The sequence below is a fragment of the Erythrolamprus reginae genome, chromosome 10, assembly GCF_031021105.1.
Source record: "Erythrolamprus reginae isolate rEryReg1 chromosome 10, rEryReg1.hap1, whole genome shotgun sequence".
Classification (NCBI taxonomy): domain Eukaryota; kingdom Metazoa; phylum Chordata; class Lepidosauria; order Squamata; family Dipsadidae; genus Erythrolamprus; species Erythrolamprus reginae.
In genome coordinates, this window is record NC_091959.1 from 48483641 (window position 1) to 48499182 (window position 15542).

The window sequence follows — 15542 nt, forward strand, 5'->3', positions numbered from 1 at the left end:
GAACAAACTTCCAGCAGACGTGATTGGTAAATTCACAGTAACTGATTTTAAACATGCCTGGGATAAACATATATCCATTGTAAGATAAAATACAGGAAATAGTATAAGGGCAGACTAGAGGGACCAGGAGATCTTTTTCTGCATAGCTGTGTGTCTCGGTATTTGTCTCTGTCTCTCTGTGTGTATTTTGGGTCTGTGTGTGTCTATCTTTGTGTGTGTGTGTGTGTATTTTGGGTCTATCTGAGTGTGAATGTATGTCTTTGTATCTCTGTGTATGTCTTTGCATAGCTGTGTGTCTCTGTATTTCTCTCTGTGAGTGTGTGTGTATTTTGTGTCTGAGTGTGTCTATCTTTCTGTGTGTGTGTGTATTTTGTGTCTATCTGTGTGTGAGTGTGTGCATGTCTGTATCTCTGTCTTGTGTGTGTCTTTGCATAGCTGTGTGTCGCTATATTTGTCTTTGTGTGTATTTTGTGTCTCTAAGTGTGTGTATGTCTTTGTATCTGTGTCTTTGTATCTCTGTATGTCTCTCTCTCTGTATAGCTGTGTGTCTGTACTTGTCTCTATCTCTGTGTGTATGTATTTTGTGTCTGTGTGTATATCTGTGTGTGTGAAAGAGTAGTAGATGATTGGAACAAACTTCCAGCAGACATGGTAGGGAAATCCACAGTAACTGAATTTAAACATGCCTGGGATAAACATAGATCCATCCCAAGATAAAATACAGGAAATAGTATAAGGGCAGACTAGATGGACCAGGAGGCCTTTTTCTGGTGTCAATCCTCTATGTTTCTGTCCCAGCGACAAGCCCCCCAAGAAAGTTGGGCTTCCGTTTTTTTCCAGGTTTATTTATTCATTCATTCATTTATTTAATTGGATTTATATGCCGCCCCTCTCCAAACACTCGTTTACCATTTCCATATGCCCCGAAAGGTTAGAAATTTTAAATCTAAATCATCCATTAGGTCAGCGTGCTGAGATTTGAACCCGGTAGAATTCCGTGCGCTCTGACAATGCTGGCTTCTTCCAAAAGAGCGGGGGGGGGGGATATAACAAAGATTTGATTCTTTTTTTCCCTTCTGTCTTGGCCAGATATTTTCGCCTGTCCGTCCATCACTACCTCCAGCCTTACATCCGGTGTTGCCTCTTGCTCAGGGGCCATCGAGCCTTGTGCCCAGGTGAGAAAGGGAAGAGGTGAAGTTGAAGGGGGATGGCGAGACAGGGTAGGACGGCACAGTTCACCGAGGAGCCTTCGTTCTGTGGGGATCTTTAAAGTTTTCCATCCTTTTGTTCTGTCGGGCTCTCTGGTAGACTCCTCCCGAAAATTCACGGGTACAAATTTCAGACACACACACGTTTGAAAATTCAAAACAATGTTCTTTATAATGAAACTTCACTTAAACCGAGCCCTCTTTTGGTATTGCAAAGAGCCCTCGTCTCCAAACAACCTTGTCGGCTGTACAAGTCCCTTAATCAGTCCTTAAGTACTTAGCTAGTAGCTGTGAAGAAACATCACAGCCCTCCTTCTTCCCACGAAGTGAAACACACACACACTTTACTCTGCTTTGGTGTCAAAGGCGTGAAAAATCCACAAACAAAGTTCAGACACAGCGAGGCACGATCCTGAAGAACTGTGATCAGATAATCTCCCACAACGGCCAAACCAGCACGCTGCTATTTATAGCAGCAGCTCTAATTACTGGAGCCCCACCCAAAAACACAGGTGGCCTCTCTTATCTCCTGTAATATGTCCTCAATTGGTCTCTTCGATGCATAAGTCTGCGCCTGCGTGGGTCTAACACTTCGTCCTCCGAATAGACCGAAGATAATGGAGATTGGCTTCCTGGGCTGTGTGCCAAGCCCCCCTCTTCCAAGTCACCCCCACCTTCTTCTTCATCCGAGGAAACTGCACTCCCTGACTCTGTCGGCAATAAAACAGGCCTAGGACATGTTGACATTTCCCCTGCCTCCACCTCCACATTCCCTGGGGCAGGAGCTGGGCCAGAGCCAACCACAACACCTTTACTGCATTTTCCGGAATATAAGACGCAGCTTGGGGGGAGGAAAATGGGGGGTGGGAGAATCTACCTACCAGGTATCCATCTGGCCAGCGTCCTTAGTCTGGTCATCTTCAGCACAGGGGGTTGGACTAGAAAACCTCCAAGGTCCCTTCCAACTCTGTGGTTGTTATTATTTTTAATTTGTTGGGGGGGTGTTGCAAAAAAAAAGGTTTTATTGAAAATATAAACATTTTAAAAGGACGGTACATGGTCTTTAGAATCTGTTTCATGCTTCTTTACAATAATCTTGTATTCAATAATTATGTTTCTTTTTTCTCTTATTTGTTCTTTTTGTCTCTGTTTTTGTTTGTGTGAGATGTTTGTCTGATTTAAGACAGTGTACAATACAAGATTGTTGTATGTCTTAAATCAGACAAACATCTTACACAAACAAAAATAGAGACAAAAAGAACAAATAAGAAAGAGAAAAAAGTACATAGAAACATATAAAAACACTCCCCCATCATTATTTTATTTGTTTGTTTATTGGATTTGTATGCCGCCCCTCTCTGTGAACTTGGGGCATTATTATTATTATCATCATCATCATCATTATTATTATTATTATTATTTTCAGGAGGGAAGTGTTTTTAATAGGAAAGTGAACCCAAGAACAAGGGGGCACAATCTGAGGTCAGTTGGGGGAAAGATCAGAAGCAACGTGAGAAAATGTTATTTTACTGAAAGAGTAGTAGATGCTTGGAACAAACTTCCAGCAGACGTGAATGATAAATCCACAGGAACTGAATTTAAACATGCCTGGGAGAAACATATACAGTGCTACCTCTACCTATCTGTCTATTATATCTATCTATTATATTTTTTGGATATTTAACAGGCCTCCATTCTCTTTTCAGACCCCGAGCCTCTCCTCGACCTCGTTACGCAGCCCGCTACCGACGGTGAATCTGGGAGAAGAGCTGGTGGCCCCTCCCGGGCCCGACTCCATCCTCCCGGACCCCCCGAGCGAGGGTCCCTGCCTGCAGACCTCCGGCTTCTCCTCCGAGCTGCCCCAGACCCACTTCTTGTCTCGCTTCCCGACTTTGGGGCTGCCTCTCCAGGCCGAGGTCCCGTCCCAACCGCCGACGCCGACCCTGCTCTCCTTGAACCCAGAGCTGGCCTTGCAAGTGCCCCTCTTCGCTCCGGCCGAGGCGCCCAAGTTCAAGCCTTCCGTCATCACCCACACCGCCTCGGCCACCCCGACGCAAAACGTGCCAGCCACTGCCTTCAGCCACAGCCCGGCCGGACTCCTGGCGCCCCGGCAGACCGGGGCGGGCTTGCCGTGTACGGTGGCCACACTCCAGGCAGCGGTGGTGCATCCACAAGCTCTTCTGCACCCGCCGGCCCCCTTTGTCCTCTCCGTGGCGGGCCCTGGGCCGCGGGCCAGGAAACCCCAGCAGATTGCGCCCGCCCCCGCGGAGCCTGTGTCTCTGATGCTGAACAGTGCCTTCCTGTCCTCAGGTGAGGGGGCTGCGGGGTTGGGGAGGGGCTCCTGGCACTCCCCAGGTAGTCAGGGAAGGGCTGCCAATTTTTTTTAGCGGCTTATTTTGTGGGTGTGGCTTGCCAGCCATGTGACCAGGTGGGAGTGGCTTGACGATCATTATTATTATTATTATTATTTATTAGATTTGTATGCCGCCCCTCTCCGTAGACTCGGGGCGGCTCACAACAATAACAAAGACAATGTAAGAACAAATCTAATAATTTAAAAAACGCTAAAAACCCCATTATTAAAAGCAAACACACACACAAACATACCATGTATAAACTGTATAGGCCCGGGGGAGGTGTCTCAGTTCCCCCATGCCTGACGGCAGAGGTGGGTTTTAAGAACTTTACAAAAGGCAAGGAGGGTGGGGACAGTTCTGACATCCGGGGGGAGCTGGTTCCAGAGGGTCGGGGCCGCCACAGAGAAGGCTCTTCCCCTGGGTCCCGACAAACGACATTGTTTTAGTCGACGGGACCCGGAGAAGGCCGACTCTGTGGGACCTAACCGGTCGCTGGGATTCGTGCGGGAGAAGGCGGTCCCGGAGGTATTCTGGTCCGATGGTGGCTTAAAGGTCACGTGACTGGCTTAAAGGTGGCCAACTTGACGTCACTCACGTCCCAGGGTTAGGGTTCCTGGCCTCTCCTTGCCTCAAAGAGATACCATTCCCCTCTCTATTTACTACGACTCAACATCCTCTTTAATTCTATGTATATATACCATACGTGTACTGCAATGCCCTCTACACGGGGCGACCGTTAAAGAGCGTTCGGAGACTTCAATTGATCCATAAAGCTGTTGTAGGTGGGCCCAGGTACATCCGCTTAACTCCATTGCTCTCTGAGCTGCCCTGGTCTCCAAACAATCTCCGAACGCAATTTAAGATATTGGTTATCACCTATAAAGCCCTACGTGGCTTAGGACCAGATTATTTCTTTCTTTCTTTCTTTATTTATTGGATTTGTATGCCGCCCCTCTCCGCAGACTCGGGGCGGCTAATAACAGTAATAAAACAGTATATGACAATAATCCAATACTAAAAACAGTTAAAAACCCATTATATAAAAACCAATCATACATACCATGCATAAAATGGGGGAAGTGTATCTCAGTTCCCCCATGCCTGAAGGCAGAGGTGTGTTTTAAGCAGCTTACGAAAGGCGAGGACGGTGGGGGCAATTCTAATCTCTGGGGGGAGTTGGTTCCAGAGGGCCGGGGCCGCCACAGAGAAGGCTCTTCCCCTGGGTCCCGCCAAGCGACATTGTTTGGTTGACGGGACCCGGAGAAGGCCAACTCTGTGGGACCTAACTGGTCGCTGGGATTCGTGCAGCAGAAGGCGGTCCCGGAGATAGTCTGGTCCGGTGCCATAAAGGGACCGTTTTCTGCCTCCCACATCCCAGCGACCAATCAGATCCCACATAGTTGGGTGATAGTAAATGTGGTGGTAGTAGATAGCCAGCCCAATCCAATTTAAGTATAAATATTATTCACATATATACAATAGAATAGTCAGTAACAATCGTAGTCATTCGCAGAGACATCAATGATATACCAACCAAGATCAGAACACACACAGCAATTCCACAATAATTCTCCCTCTGGCTCCCTCTTATGGCCAACGGAGTCATTACTCTTAAAGAAACATTATCAGACATACATTGTTGGTTTATTTATTTATTTTATTTATTAGATTTTTTTATGCCACCCTTCTCCTTAGACTCAGGGCGGCTTACAACATGTTAGCAATAGCAGTTTTTAACAGAGCCAGCGTATTGCCTCCACAATCCGGGTCCTCATTGTACCCACCTCAGAAGGATGGAAGGCTGAGTCAACCTTAGTAATTACATATTGTAGCACCCAACTAGTTATAGTATTAACAGGGACCCCCCGGGGAAGGGCCTTCTCTGTGGTGGCTCTCTGGAATCAACTTTCCCCGGAGATCCGCACTGCCGCCACCCGCCACTCCTGGGACTGTTGAGCAACAACGCTCTGTTCCAATCGGAATCGACGAAAGGTTGATAGAGGAATGTTTTTATGATGAATGTTTCTACGAAGGTTTTATGATGATTGATTGACGGCTGAATGTTTTAATTTATTTATTGATTGAATAATGGGTTTTTTGGAAACATAGAAACATAGAAGTCTGACGGCAGAAATAGACCTCATGGTCCATCTCGTCTGCCCTTATACTATTTCCTGCATTTTATCTTAGGATGGATCTAGGTTTATCCCATGTTTCATGTTTAAATTCAGTGACTGTGGATTTATCTACCACGTCTGCTGGAAGTTTGTTCCAAGGATCTACTCCTCTTTCAGTGAAATAATATTTTCTCACGTTGCTTTTGATCTTTCCCCCAACTATTATTTTCATTATTTTTGTACGCCGCCCCGAGTGCATTGGAGAAGGGCGACAGACAAATCTAATAAAAATTCGATTGAAATTCAATTCTTCTCTTCCCAAAGTCCGGGACTGCCAGCCGTCGGGTCAGGCCACCCCACACCCGTCCCCTGAGCAGGGCCTCAGCCCTCAGTCTCCGCAAGGCAGCCAGTCCAGGAAAGGCACACCTGAGCCGCAGGTGTCCCTCTTCAAGGTGAGTCAAGGGACCTCCCAAAAAGGTTTCCAATCCTAGAAAAAACCTGGGGTCTGGCCCCCAGGGAGAAGGGCCCACCCAGGGAAGGAGGGAGGAGGAGGAGGCTGGGCTGGGGAATTCTGGGAGTTGAAGTCCACCTTCCTTAAGGTGGCCACGGTTGGGGGTTAAAGTCATTCGCTTTGTTTTCGATGGGCCCAGAACCGCAGAATGAAGCACATCTCGGCCGAGCAGAAACGGAGGGGAAACATCAAGATCGGCTTTGGCACCCTCAACAGCCTGGTCTCCCCAAACTCTAAATCGGTGAGTCGGTTCTTGGGGAGGGGGGGTTGTAGCCCCCAAAGAGCTTCCCTCCTCCTCCTCTTCCTCCTCTTCCTCCATATCAGTCAAATGAATGTCTGGGTTGAGGACAACTGCTTCCAAGTACCAGCCTAAATGAAGACTTTGTGGGGAGTTGATTTCCTTCCTTCCTTCCTTCCTCCTTCCTTTCCTCCCTCCTTCCTTCCTTTCTCTCCATCCATCCACCCATCCATTCATCCATCTACCCTCTCCATTATTTCTATCCTATCCTTCCATCCATCCATCCCTCCATCTTCTCCCTTGTTCCTATCTTCATTTCTTTCCTCTATCCTTCCTTTCTTCTATTCTTTCCTCCCTCCATCATCTCCATTGTTCCTATCCTTCCCTCCTTCCTTCTATCTTTCCATCCATCCATCCATCTTCTCCATTGCTCCTATCCCTTCTTCCCTCCTCACTCTACCCTCCCCTCCTTCCATCCATCCATCCATCTATCTTCTCCCTTGTTCCTATCTTCATTTCTTTCCTCTATCCTTCCTTCTACTCTTCCCTCCATCCATCATCTCCATTGTTCCTATCCTTCCCTCCTTCCTTCCTTCTATCTTTCCATCCATCCATCCATCTTCTCCATTGTTCCTATCCCTTCTTCCCTCCTTATTCTATCCTTCCCTCCTTTCATCCATCCATCCATCCATCTTCTCTATTGTTCCTATCTTTCCTTCCCTCCTTACTTCTTTCTTCTTTCCATCCATCCTCTCCGTTGCTCTTATCCTTCTTTCCCTCCTTCTTTTATCCTTCCTTCCTTATTTCTATCCTTCCATCCATCCATCCATCCTCTTTATTGTTCCTCCCCATCTCTCCTTTCCTCCCTCCCCCCTCCTTCTTCCCCTGCATGCCAGAGTTCAGGCCTAGGGTGGTATCTCCCTCCCCCCAGCTCATTCTGGACCCTCCTTTCGCCCCCCTCCCCCAGATCAGCCACGCCTTGACCCTCCAGAAGACGGTGGAGTACATCGGCAAGCTGCAGCAGGAGCGGTCGCTGATGCAGGAGGAAGCCAAGCGCCTTCGGGAGGAAACGAGGGAGCTGAACGCAGCCATCCTGTGAGTAGCTACACGCGGGCCTTGTGCCTCCCCTTCCTTGGTTGACGCTCCTGACTTAAATGCCCCCCACCCCACCCCCACTCTCATAAAAGCCCCTCTGGGCATCCAACCATCCCTCGAGCTAGGATTTTCTGGAGCTAGAAGGCGCCTGTTAAGTGAATTACTGCTGGGGGGGGGTTTAACCATAATATTATTTATGATTTCTCCCCCTCAAGGATAATAATATATACATGTGTAATTTGTTTATAAGGCAATTCAATCCTAAACTTTAATATATATAAACTGCTCAAAAATAAATAAATGGAACCCTCAAAGAAAGCATCCTAGATCTGAATGAATGAAATATCTCTTTCTTTCTATGTCTTTCTTTCTTTTTCTTTCTTTCTTTCTTTCTTTCTTTGTCTTTCTGTGCCCTTCCTTCCTTCCTCCCTTCCTTTCATTCTGTGCCTTTCTTTCTATGACCTTTCTCTTTCTTTCTTTCTTTCTTTCTTTCTTTCTTTCTTTCTTTGTCTTTCTGTGCCCTTCCTTCCTCCCTTCCTTTCATTCTGTGCCTTTCTTTCTATGTCCTTTCTCTTTCTTTCTTTCTTTCTTTCTTTCTTTCTTTCTTTCTTTCTTTGTCTTTCTGTGCCCTTCCTTCCTCCCTTCCTTTCATTCTGTGCCTTTCTTTCTATGTCCTTTCTCTTTCTTTCTTTCTTTCTTTCTTTCTTTCTTTGTCTTTCTGTGCCCTTCCTTCCTTCCTCCCTTCCTTTCATTCTGTGCCTTTCTTTCTATGACCTTTCTCTTTCTTTCTTTCTTTCTTTCTTTCTTTCTTTCTTTGTCTTTCTGTGCCCTTCCTTCCTCCCTTCCTTTCATTCTGTGTCTTTCTTTCTATGTCCTTTCTCTCTCTCTCTCTCTCTCTCTCTCTCTCTCTCTCTCTCTCTTTCTTTCTTTCTTTTATTCCTTCCTTCTTCAGTTCCTGCCAGCAACAGCTGCCTGCCACGGGAGTCCCCATCACCAGGCAGAGGTTTGACCAGATGAGGAGCATGTTTGAAGACTACATCCGGAACAGGAGCCAGCAAAACTTGAAATTCTGGATTGTATCCTCTCTTTCGGGGTGGGCAGAAATAGGGAAGGCCCAAAGGCCCAATGGGGGAAGAGGAGATGGAGAAGGGCCCACCGAGATGTCTCTGGAGAAGTGGGAAGGGGAGAGGACCGTTCCTTTGGAGGTAGATGGCTCCTGAACATGGAATCTTTATTGAGCCTGCTGTGGCAACCTCCTCGCCAATCTAGCTTTCTTAATGTCGTTTTTTAAACCCCTTGCTGGGATTTTTAAGCTGTGGATTTTGGAGGTGTCATTGTGAATGGCCTGGAGACCTTTTTAGAATTGGGGTGGGGGGGTTTGTAGGATTCAGAAGCACTTCAGGTTGGGTGAATGGATGGAAGGAAAAGGAGTGAGGGAGGAAGGAAGGAAGGAAAGGAAAGAAGAAGGAAGGAAAAGAAGGAAGGAAGGAAAGGAAAGAAGGAGGAAGGAAGGAAAGAAGGAGGAAGGAAGGAAAGGAAAGAAGGAGGAAGGAAGGAAAGGAAAGAAGGAGGAAGGAAGGAAGGAAGGGGGAAGGAAGGAAGGGGGAAAGTAATAGAATAGAATAGAATAGAATACATTGGCCAAGTGTGACTGGACACACAAGGAATTTGTCTTTGGTGCAGATGCTCTCAGTGTACATAAAGGAAAAGAGACATTTGTCAAGAATCATAAGGTCCAATCTCTTAATGATAGATATAAGGTACAAATAAAAAATCAAGACATCAACATTGATATAAATCTTGAGGATACAAGCAACAAGTTACAGTCATGCAGTCACAAGTGGGAGGAAATGGGTGAGAAAAAACTAGTAGTAACAATAGTGCAGATTAGTGAATGGTTTGACAGTGTTGAGGGAATTATTTGTTTAGCAGAGTGATGGCGTTTGGGGAAAAAAACCTATTCTTGTGTCTAGTTGTCTTGGTTTGCAGGGCTCTGTAGTGACGTTTTCAGGGGAGGAATTTAAACAGTTTGTGTCCAGGATGTGAGGGGTCAGTAAATATTTCCCCCGCCCTCTTTTTGACTCGTGCAGTCTACAAGTCCTCAATGGAAGGTGGGTTGACAGCCATTGTTCTTTTCTGCAGTAATTTCTGTAGAACCCGCCTGTTTGTGTTCTTGATTGACGGTGCTCCACAAACTTTTCAGAGTTCTGGAGAAAGTTGAGAAAGACCCAGGAGCTTCATAAACCAGTAAAGCTGGTGGGGCCTTCGACTCGATTTAACCCGTCCCATTTCCCCGGAGGTCCCTCGCATTCCAGCAGTCTCGGCCTCTCTCCCGTTGGCGCCTTAACCCCTGTTTTCCTGCAGTTCAGTGTCCTCATCGAGCCCCTGTTTGAAACATTCAACGAGATGGTGTCCACCACCAGCCTCCAGGAGCTTAACCAGACAACCTTAACGTGGCTGGACAAACACTGCTCACTCCCTGTCTTGAGGCCCAGTAAGTTGAGCTGCTAACGAGATCTTGTGTTTTTTTTTAAATGTTTATTAACAAACCTGCCCAAACGGGGGGTTGGACTAGAAGACCTCCAAGGTCCCTTCTAACTACAGTGATACCTCGTCATACAAACTTTTCGAGATACAAACCCGGGGTTTAAGATTTTTTTTGCCTCTTCTTACAAACTATTTTCACCTTACAAACCCACTGCCGCCACTGGGATGCCCCGCCTCCGGACTTCCGTTGCCAGCGAAGCGCCCGTTTTTGCGCTGCTGGGATTCCCCTGAGGCTCCCCTCCATGGGAAACACCACCTCCGGACTTCCGTGTTTTTGTGATGCTGCAGGGGAATCCCAGCAGGGGGATCCAGCAGCGCAAAATGGATGCTTCGCTGGCAGCGGAAGTCCGGAGGTGGGGTTTCCCAGTGAGGGGAGCCTCAGTGAAATCGCAGCATTGCAAAAACACAGAGGTCCAGAGGTGGGGTTTCCCATGGCCTCTAGGGAATCCCAGCAGTGCAAAAACGGGCGCTTCGGCTGGCAAAAGGGGTGAGTTTTGGGCTTGCACGCATTAATCGCTTTCCCATTGATTCCTATGGGAAACATTGCTTCGTCTTACAAACTTTTCACCTTAAGAACCTCATCCCGGAACCAATTAAGTTTGTAAGACAAGGTTTCACTTTATTATTATTATTATTATTATTATTATTAGTAGTAGTAGTAGTAGTAGTAGTATATGATAATAAGTGCCCCGTTCTTTTTTTTTACATTTCCAGCATTTTGGTTCGTTATTTTGGGGTCAATTTTTGCAAGTTAGATTTATTGGATTTATATGCCGCTCCGCTCTGTAGACTCGGGGTGGCTCACAACAATGGTAAAAAACAATACACAGTAACAAATCTAATATTTAGCAATCTAAATTACAGTTTTAGGTTAAAAAAATCCAAAAGAAACCCCAATAGATAAAAAAACAAGCACACAATCGAATCATACACAGAAACTACATGGGCAAGGGGAGATGTTTCAATTCCCCCATGCCTGACGGCAGAGGTGGGTTTTAAGGAGTTTACGAAAGGCAAGGAGGGTGGGGGCAATCCTGATCTCTGGGGGGAGCTGGTTCCAGAAGGTCAGAGCCACCATAGAGAAGGCTCTTCCCCTGGGACCCGCCAGACGACATTGTTTAGTCGACGGGACCCGGAGAAGGCCCACTCTGGGACCTAACCGGTCACTGGGATTCATGCGGCAGAAGGCGGTCCCGGAGATAGAAGTTGGGTCAGGGTTATATGCCATCTTAAAAAACAATAATCTTATACCAGTACAAGATCTTTTTAATGTCTTGTCCAGAATGCCATGGTCATTAATTGGGCTGGTTGGGTTTTTGTCTTGCGTCCTCTTTTTTCTCCTAGTGGTCCTGAACAGCCTCCGGCACTTAAGCACTACAACCTCCATCCTTTCCGACCCGTCCCTCTTGCAAGAACAAGCCAGCCAGGCCTTGAGCAAACTCCACAAAACCCCTGGCGAGACGTAGCGGTCGACCAGGGTGGACGTCGCTGCCTCAACAGAGACTTCTCCAGTTTGGGATTCCCTCCAGAGGTGTAGGAAGAACCGTTCCTGGGAATGAGTCCCCGGCCCAATTGCCGGCTGAGAATACAAAGATTCGCTCCCCTCCCAGCTGCAGAAGGAGGCCTCTCATAGCTTCCTTGCGTTGACCCCACCATCAGACACAAAAGGCATTCGACTGGAGCGTTGAGGTCGTCCAACGCCGCCTCTTTGTCGGTCAAATGTGAAAAATGCGACTCAGGGAAACTTGTTTGCAGCAATATAGATGCCCCCTCCTGAACGTACGCGGTAGGAATAAGCTTTTTCTCCGGCCTGACCTCAAGTCACCAAGAGGGGACGCTGTGGTTTAGAAGGTGACGTGGTGGCAAAACTCTGCCCCAAGCCTGGGAAGTTCGAATCCTGGAAGAGCTCAAGGTTGACTCAGCCTTCCATCCTCCCGAGATGGGACCCATTTTATAGAATTGCAAACCCATGATTTGCAACGAGTGGTCAAATCACAAGCCATAGATAATTCAATTCAATTCAATTTATTAGATTTGTATGCCGCCCCTCTCCGAAGACAAGCCCGTACGCTTTTGCTATTGCTACAGGAGAGAAGGGACGGCTTAAATGAGCTGGAGGCTGCGTTCGGAAGGCTTTGCCCTTATGGGCAGCCTACAAGCTGCCAGATGTTGGCCAGAGCAAGCCATCTTGAGAATGGACAGGCAGGGGGGTGTCTCTGGCCATTTTGGAAACCGTCTTGTAGAAAAGATGGAGGGGGCTGCTTACCTCGAGGAAAATACTCTCCCTTCCCCCCTACAATTTTAAGTCTTGAAGTCTACAGAATTCTTAGTCCATCAATAGAGAGGTGGGTTTTTTTTTAATTTAACGGTTTTATTTTATTGCAAAGATTAAAATCCAAAACAAGAAAACAAAGAGAGATGAAAAAAACATTTAGGGGGAAAAATATACTGCTCAAAATAAATAAATAAAGGGAACACTTGAACAATACTATGTAACTCCAAGTCAGTCAAACTTTTGTGAAATCCAACTGTCCACTCAGGAAGCAACACTGATGGACAATCAATTTCCGGGGTGGCGCAGCAGGTAGAGTGCTGTTCTGCAGGCCACTGAAGCTGACTTGTAGATCTGAAGGTCAGCAGTTCAAATCTCATCACCGGCTCAAGGTTGACTCAGCCTTCCATCCTTCCGAGGTGGGTCAAATGAGGACCCGGATTATGGGGGCAATAGCCTAGCTCTGTTAAAAAGTGCTATTGCTAACATGTTGTAAGCCGCCCTGAGTCTAAGGAGAAGGGCGGCATAAAAATTGAAATAATAATAATAATAATAATAATAATAATAATAATAATTTCACATGTTGTCAGCACATTCAACTTTGTACAGAACAGAGTGTTCAATGAGAATACTTCATTCATTCAGATCTAGGATGTGTTCTTGGAGTGTTCCCTTTGTATTTTTGAGCAGTGTATGTGAATTTTAAAAAGGACAAAAATACACATTATTATCCCACCGCCCCCTATTTTAACCTCAAAACCTAGCTATAATTTCTGCCTTCCCCCCTTCCAGGGGTCTCCAACCTTGGCTACTTCATAACTGCTGGACTTCCAGAGGAATCCTGGGAGTTGAAGTCCACAACTCGTAAAGTTGCCAAGGTTGAAGACCTTTGTGTTAGACCAGTGTTTTTCAACCAGTGTGCCATGGCACATTAGTGTGTCGCGAGACACGGTCAGGTGTGCCGCGAAGAAGGAAGCTCAGGTTCTGGTCTCACAACTTTTTCCTGAGAGAGAGAGAGAAAGAGAGTGAGAGAGAGAAAGAGAGAGTGAGAGAAAGAGAGAAAGAAAGCAAGAAAGAGAAAAGAGAGAAAGAGCGAAAAAGAAAGTGAGAGAGAGAAAGGGAGAAAGCAAGAGAGAGAGAAAAAAAGGAGAGGAAGGGAGAGAGAGAGAGAAATTAGCAAAGGGGGAGGAAAAAAGAGAAATGAGGAAATGATTGAGACAGAGAATGAGAGGAAAGAGAGAGAAACAAAAGAGAGAGAGAGAGAGAAATGACTCTTGATTTAAAACATATGATAAAAAGCACCCAAAAAATAAGAGAGAAAAAACCCCAGCCCTCACCTGTTTTTGGAAATGGTTCAAGAGTATGTATACACACACACAGACACACAAGAGGGGGAGGAGATAGGGATGGAAGAAGAGAGGAGAGTGTCTTAGAGTGTCGTTTTGTGTCCTTTTGGTTGGTGGTGTGCCCCAGGATTTTGTAAATGTAAAAAATGTGCCGCGGCTCAAAAAAGGTTGAAAATCACTGTGTTAGACGATAATAGTTTATCAGGACATGGGGAAAGGAGAGATCGTTGCCTCCTCAACTCAACTCTTTTGACTCAAGCCCCCTCGGTCCCTTTTTTTAGTATAACCGGGGGTCTTTGGGCGGTGGGCATGTCCCACCTGCCTTAGAAAAAGCCCAATTCTCAGGCCGCCTTTAGCAGGCTGTCTAGTGGAGCCTGTTTCCACAGCTGGACTTGTGCACATAACAATGCAATTTCCCCCCCTTTCTTTGGGGGGGGCACAATAATTGAAAAGTGCAGGAGAAGAACTTAAGAACATCAGAGGGCCAGCCAAGGCCTCGTCTCATCCAGGGTCATCTTCCTGCCGTAGCCATATCCGAGTCTCTCTAGGACAGTGATGGCGAAGTTTTCTTGGTTTGTGTGTCAAAAGGGGTGTGTAATGGGTGTGCTAGCATGCGTGTGCATGCCTACGCCCCTTCCCTCCCAAATGGGCAAACCGGACGTTTGGAAAAACGCACTTCCGTGTTGCCGTTGTGCTGTTTTTTCGCACACAGGAGGGTTCAGGGAAGCTCCCTAAAACTCCTGAGTGCCAAAAACAGCACAGCGGGCAAACCAGAAGTTTGGAAAACGCACTTCCCATTTGCCCGTTATCCTAGTTTTTTGCACTCTGGGGCTTCCTTGAACCCTCCTGAGTGCCAAAAACAACACAACGGGCAAACCGGAAGTTCGGAAAACGCACTTCCATTTTGCCCATGATGGTGTTTTTTTTACACATTGGGGCTTCAGGAAGCTTCCCTGAACCCTCCCGGGTGCAAAAAACAGCGCAACAGGCAAACCCCAAGTGCGTTTTTCTCTCGGTTGAACCCAAATCCATCCCCGTCTCCAGGCACCAACGGAGAACCACGTTCCGCCTTATAGCTGCTTCACCTGGGCAACTTTAACGATCTAGATCAGTCTTACTTGAACTTGGCAGCTTTAAGATGGATGGAGTTCCACTCCCAGATTTCCCTGGTTTGAGGAATTCTGGGAGTTGAAGTCCACTCAACCACTGGAGAATTCTGGGGATTGAAGTCCGTTTGGCTAGGGAATTCTGGGAGTTGAAGTCCCGTCTGGGGAAACGCTATGCCTCGCATTGGCTCAACTTCCCCTCTTCGTTCTTCTACTCCACAATCATTTTGATCACCTGGATGGAACAAAAGAAGAGTGACAAACGGGCGTGCTTCGGAACAGTTATTGCTAATGCAGTTTCAATATTGTTCTGTGACGGTTTGGGGTTGATTTTAATCTGCAACAGGCGGCCCAAAAAAAAAATAATTGCATTTCTTTTTAGCAATGCAATCGGGGTTTTTAGCCTTTGTTGAGATACCTTTATTGTGACTGAAATCATTGTCTCTGGCAATTTGTACTCCATTTGCAAGCAAAAAAACCGGGAAGTTTGTGTAACAAAATATTTGTTTCTTCTTCCTTGCCTTATCAATAGATTTTTTTTTGGCGGGGGGGGGGGGGAGGAAGGCTGCAGAGTTAAACCACTGCCTTGTTATCTAGATTTATCGTACATTGAAACTTCAATTCTCCGGCAATTGCTTGCATTCTGATCTTTCGATAACGTCACTGCGTGGGGTTTTTTTTTATTATGAGACAGCAGAAATAAAATGCTATTTTTGAGGAGAGAGAGTGGCTTTCTTTAAACATG

At 46.5% G+C, this 15542-nt stretch overlaps 1 protein-coding gene across 4 annotated transcripts in view; it reads left to right on the forward strand.

The window, feature by feature from the left end:
• The window catches only part of MLXIP (MLX interacting protein), a 49709-nt gene that overhangs the window by 16721 nt on the left and 17446 nt on the right, over positions 1-15542 (forward strand). For 3 of the 4 annotated variants that reach the window (XR_011560031.1, XR_011560029.1, XR_011560030.1), the window contains exons 8-15: positions 1090-1175; positions 2915-3518; positions 6007-6134; positions 6333-6434; positions 7399-7526; positions 8479-8602; positions 9891-10020; positions 11418-12418. Coding sequence is in view for 1 of the 4 variants with exons in the window: in XM_070763244.1 (XP_070619345.1) it covers positions 1090-1175; positions 2915-3518; positions 6007-6134; positions 6333-6434; positions 7399-7526; positions 8479-8602; positions 9891-10020; positions 11418-11539 (1424 nt within the window). In the remaining 3 variants the exon portion in view is untranslated. Of the gene's footprint in view, positions 1-1089; positions 1176-2914; positions 3519-6006; positions 6135-6332; positions 6435-7398; positions 7527-8478; positions 8603-9890; positions 10021-11417; positions 15518-15542 lie in introns of those variants that run through there. The other variant, XM_070763244.1, reaches the window with a different exon arrangement.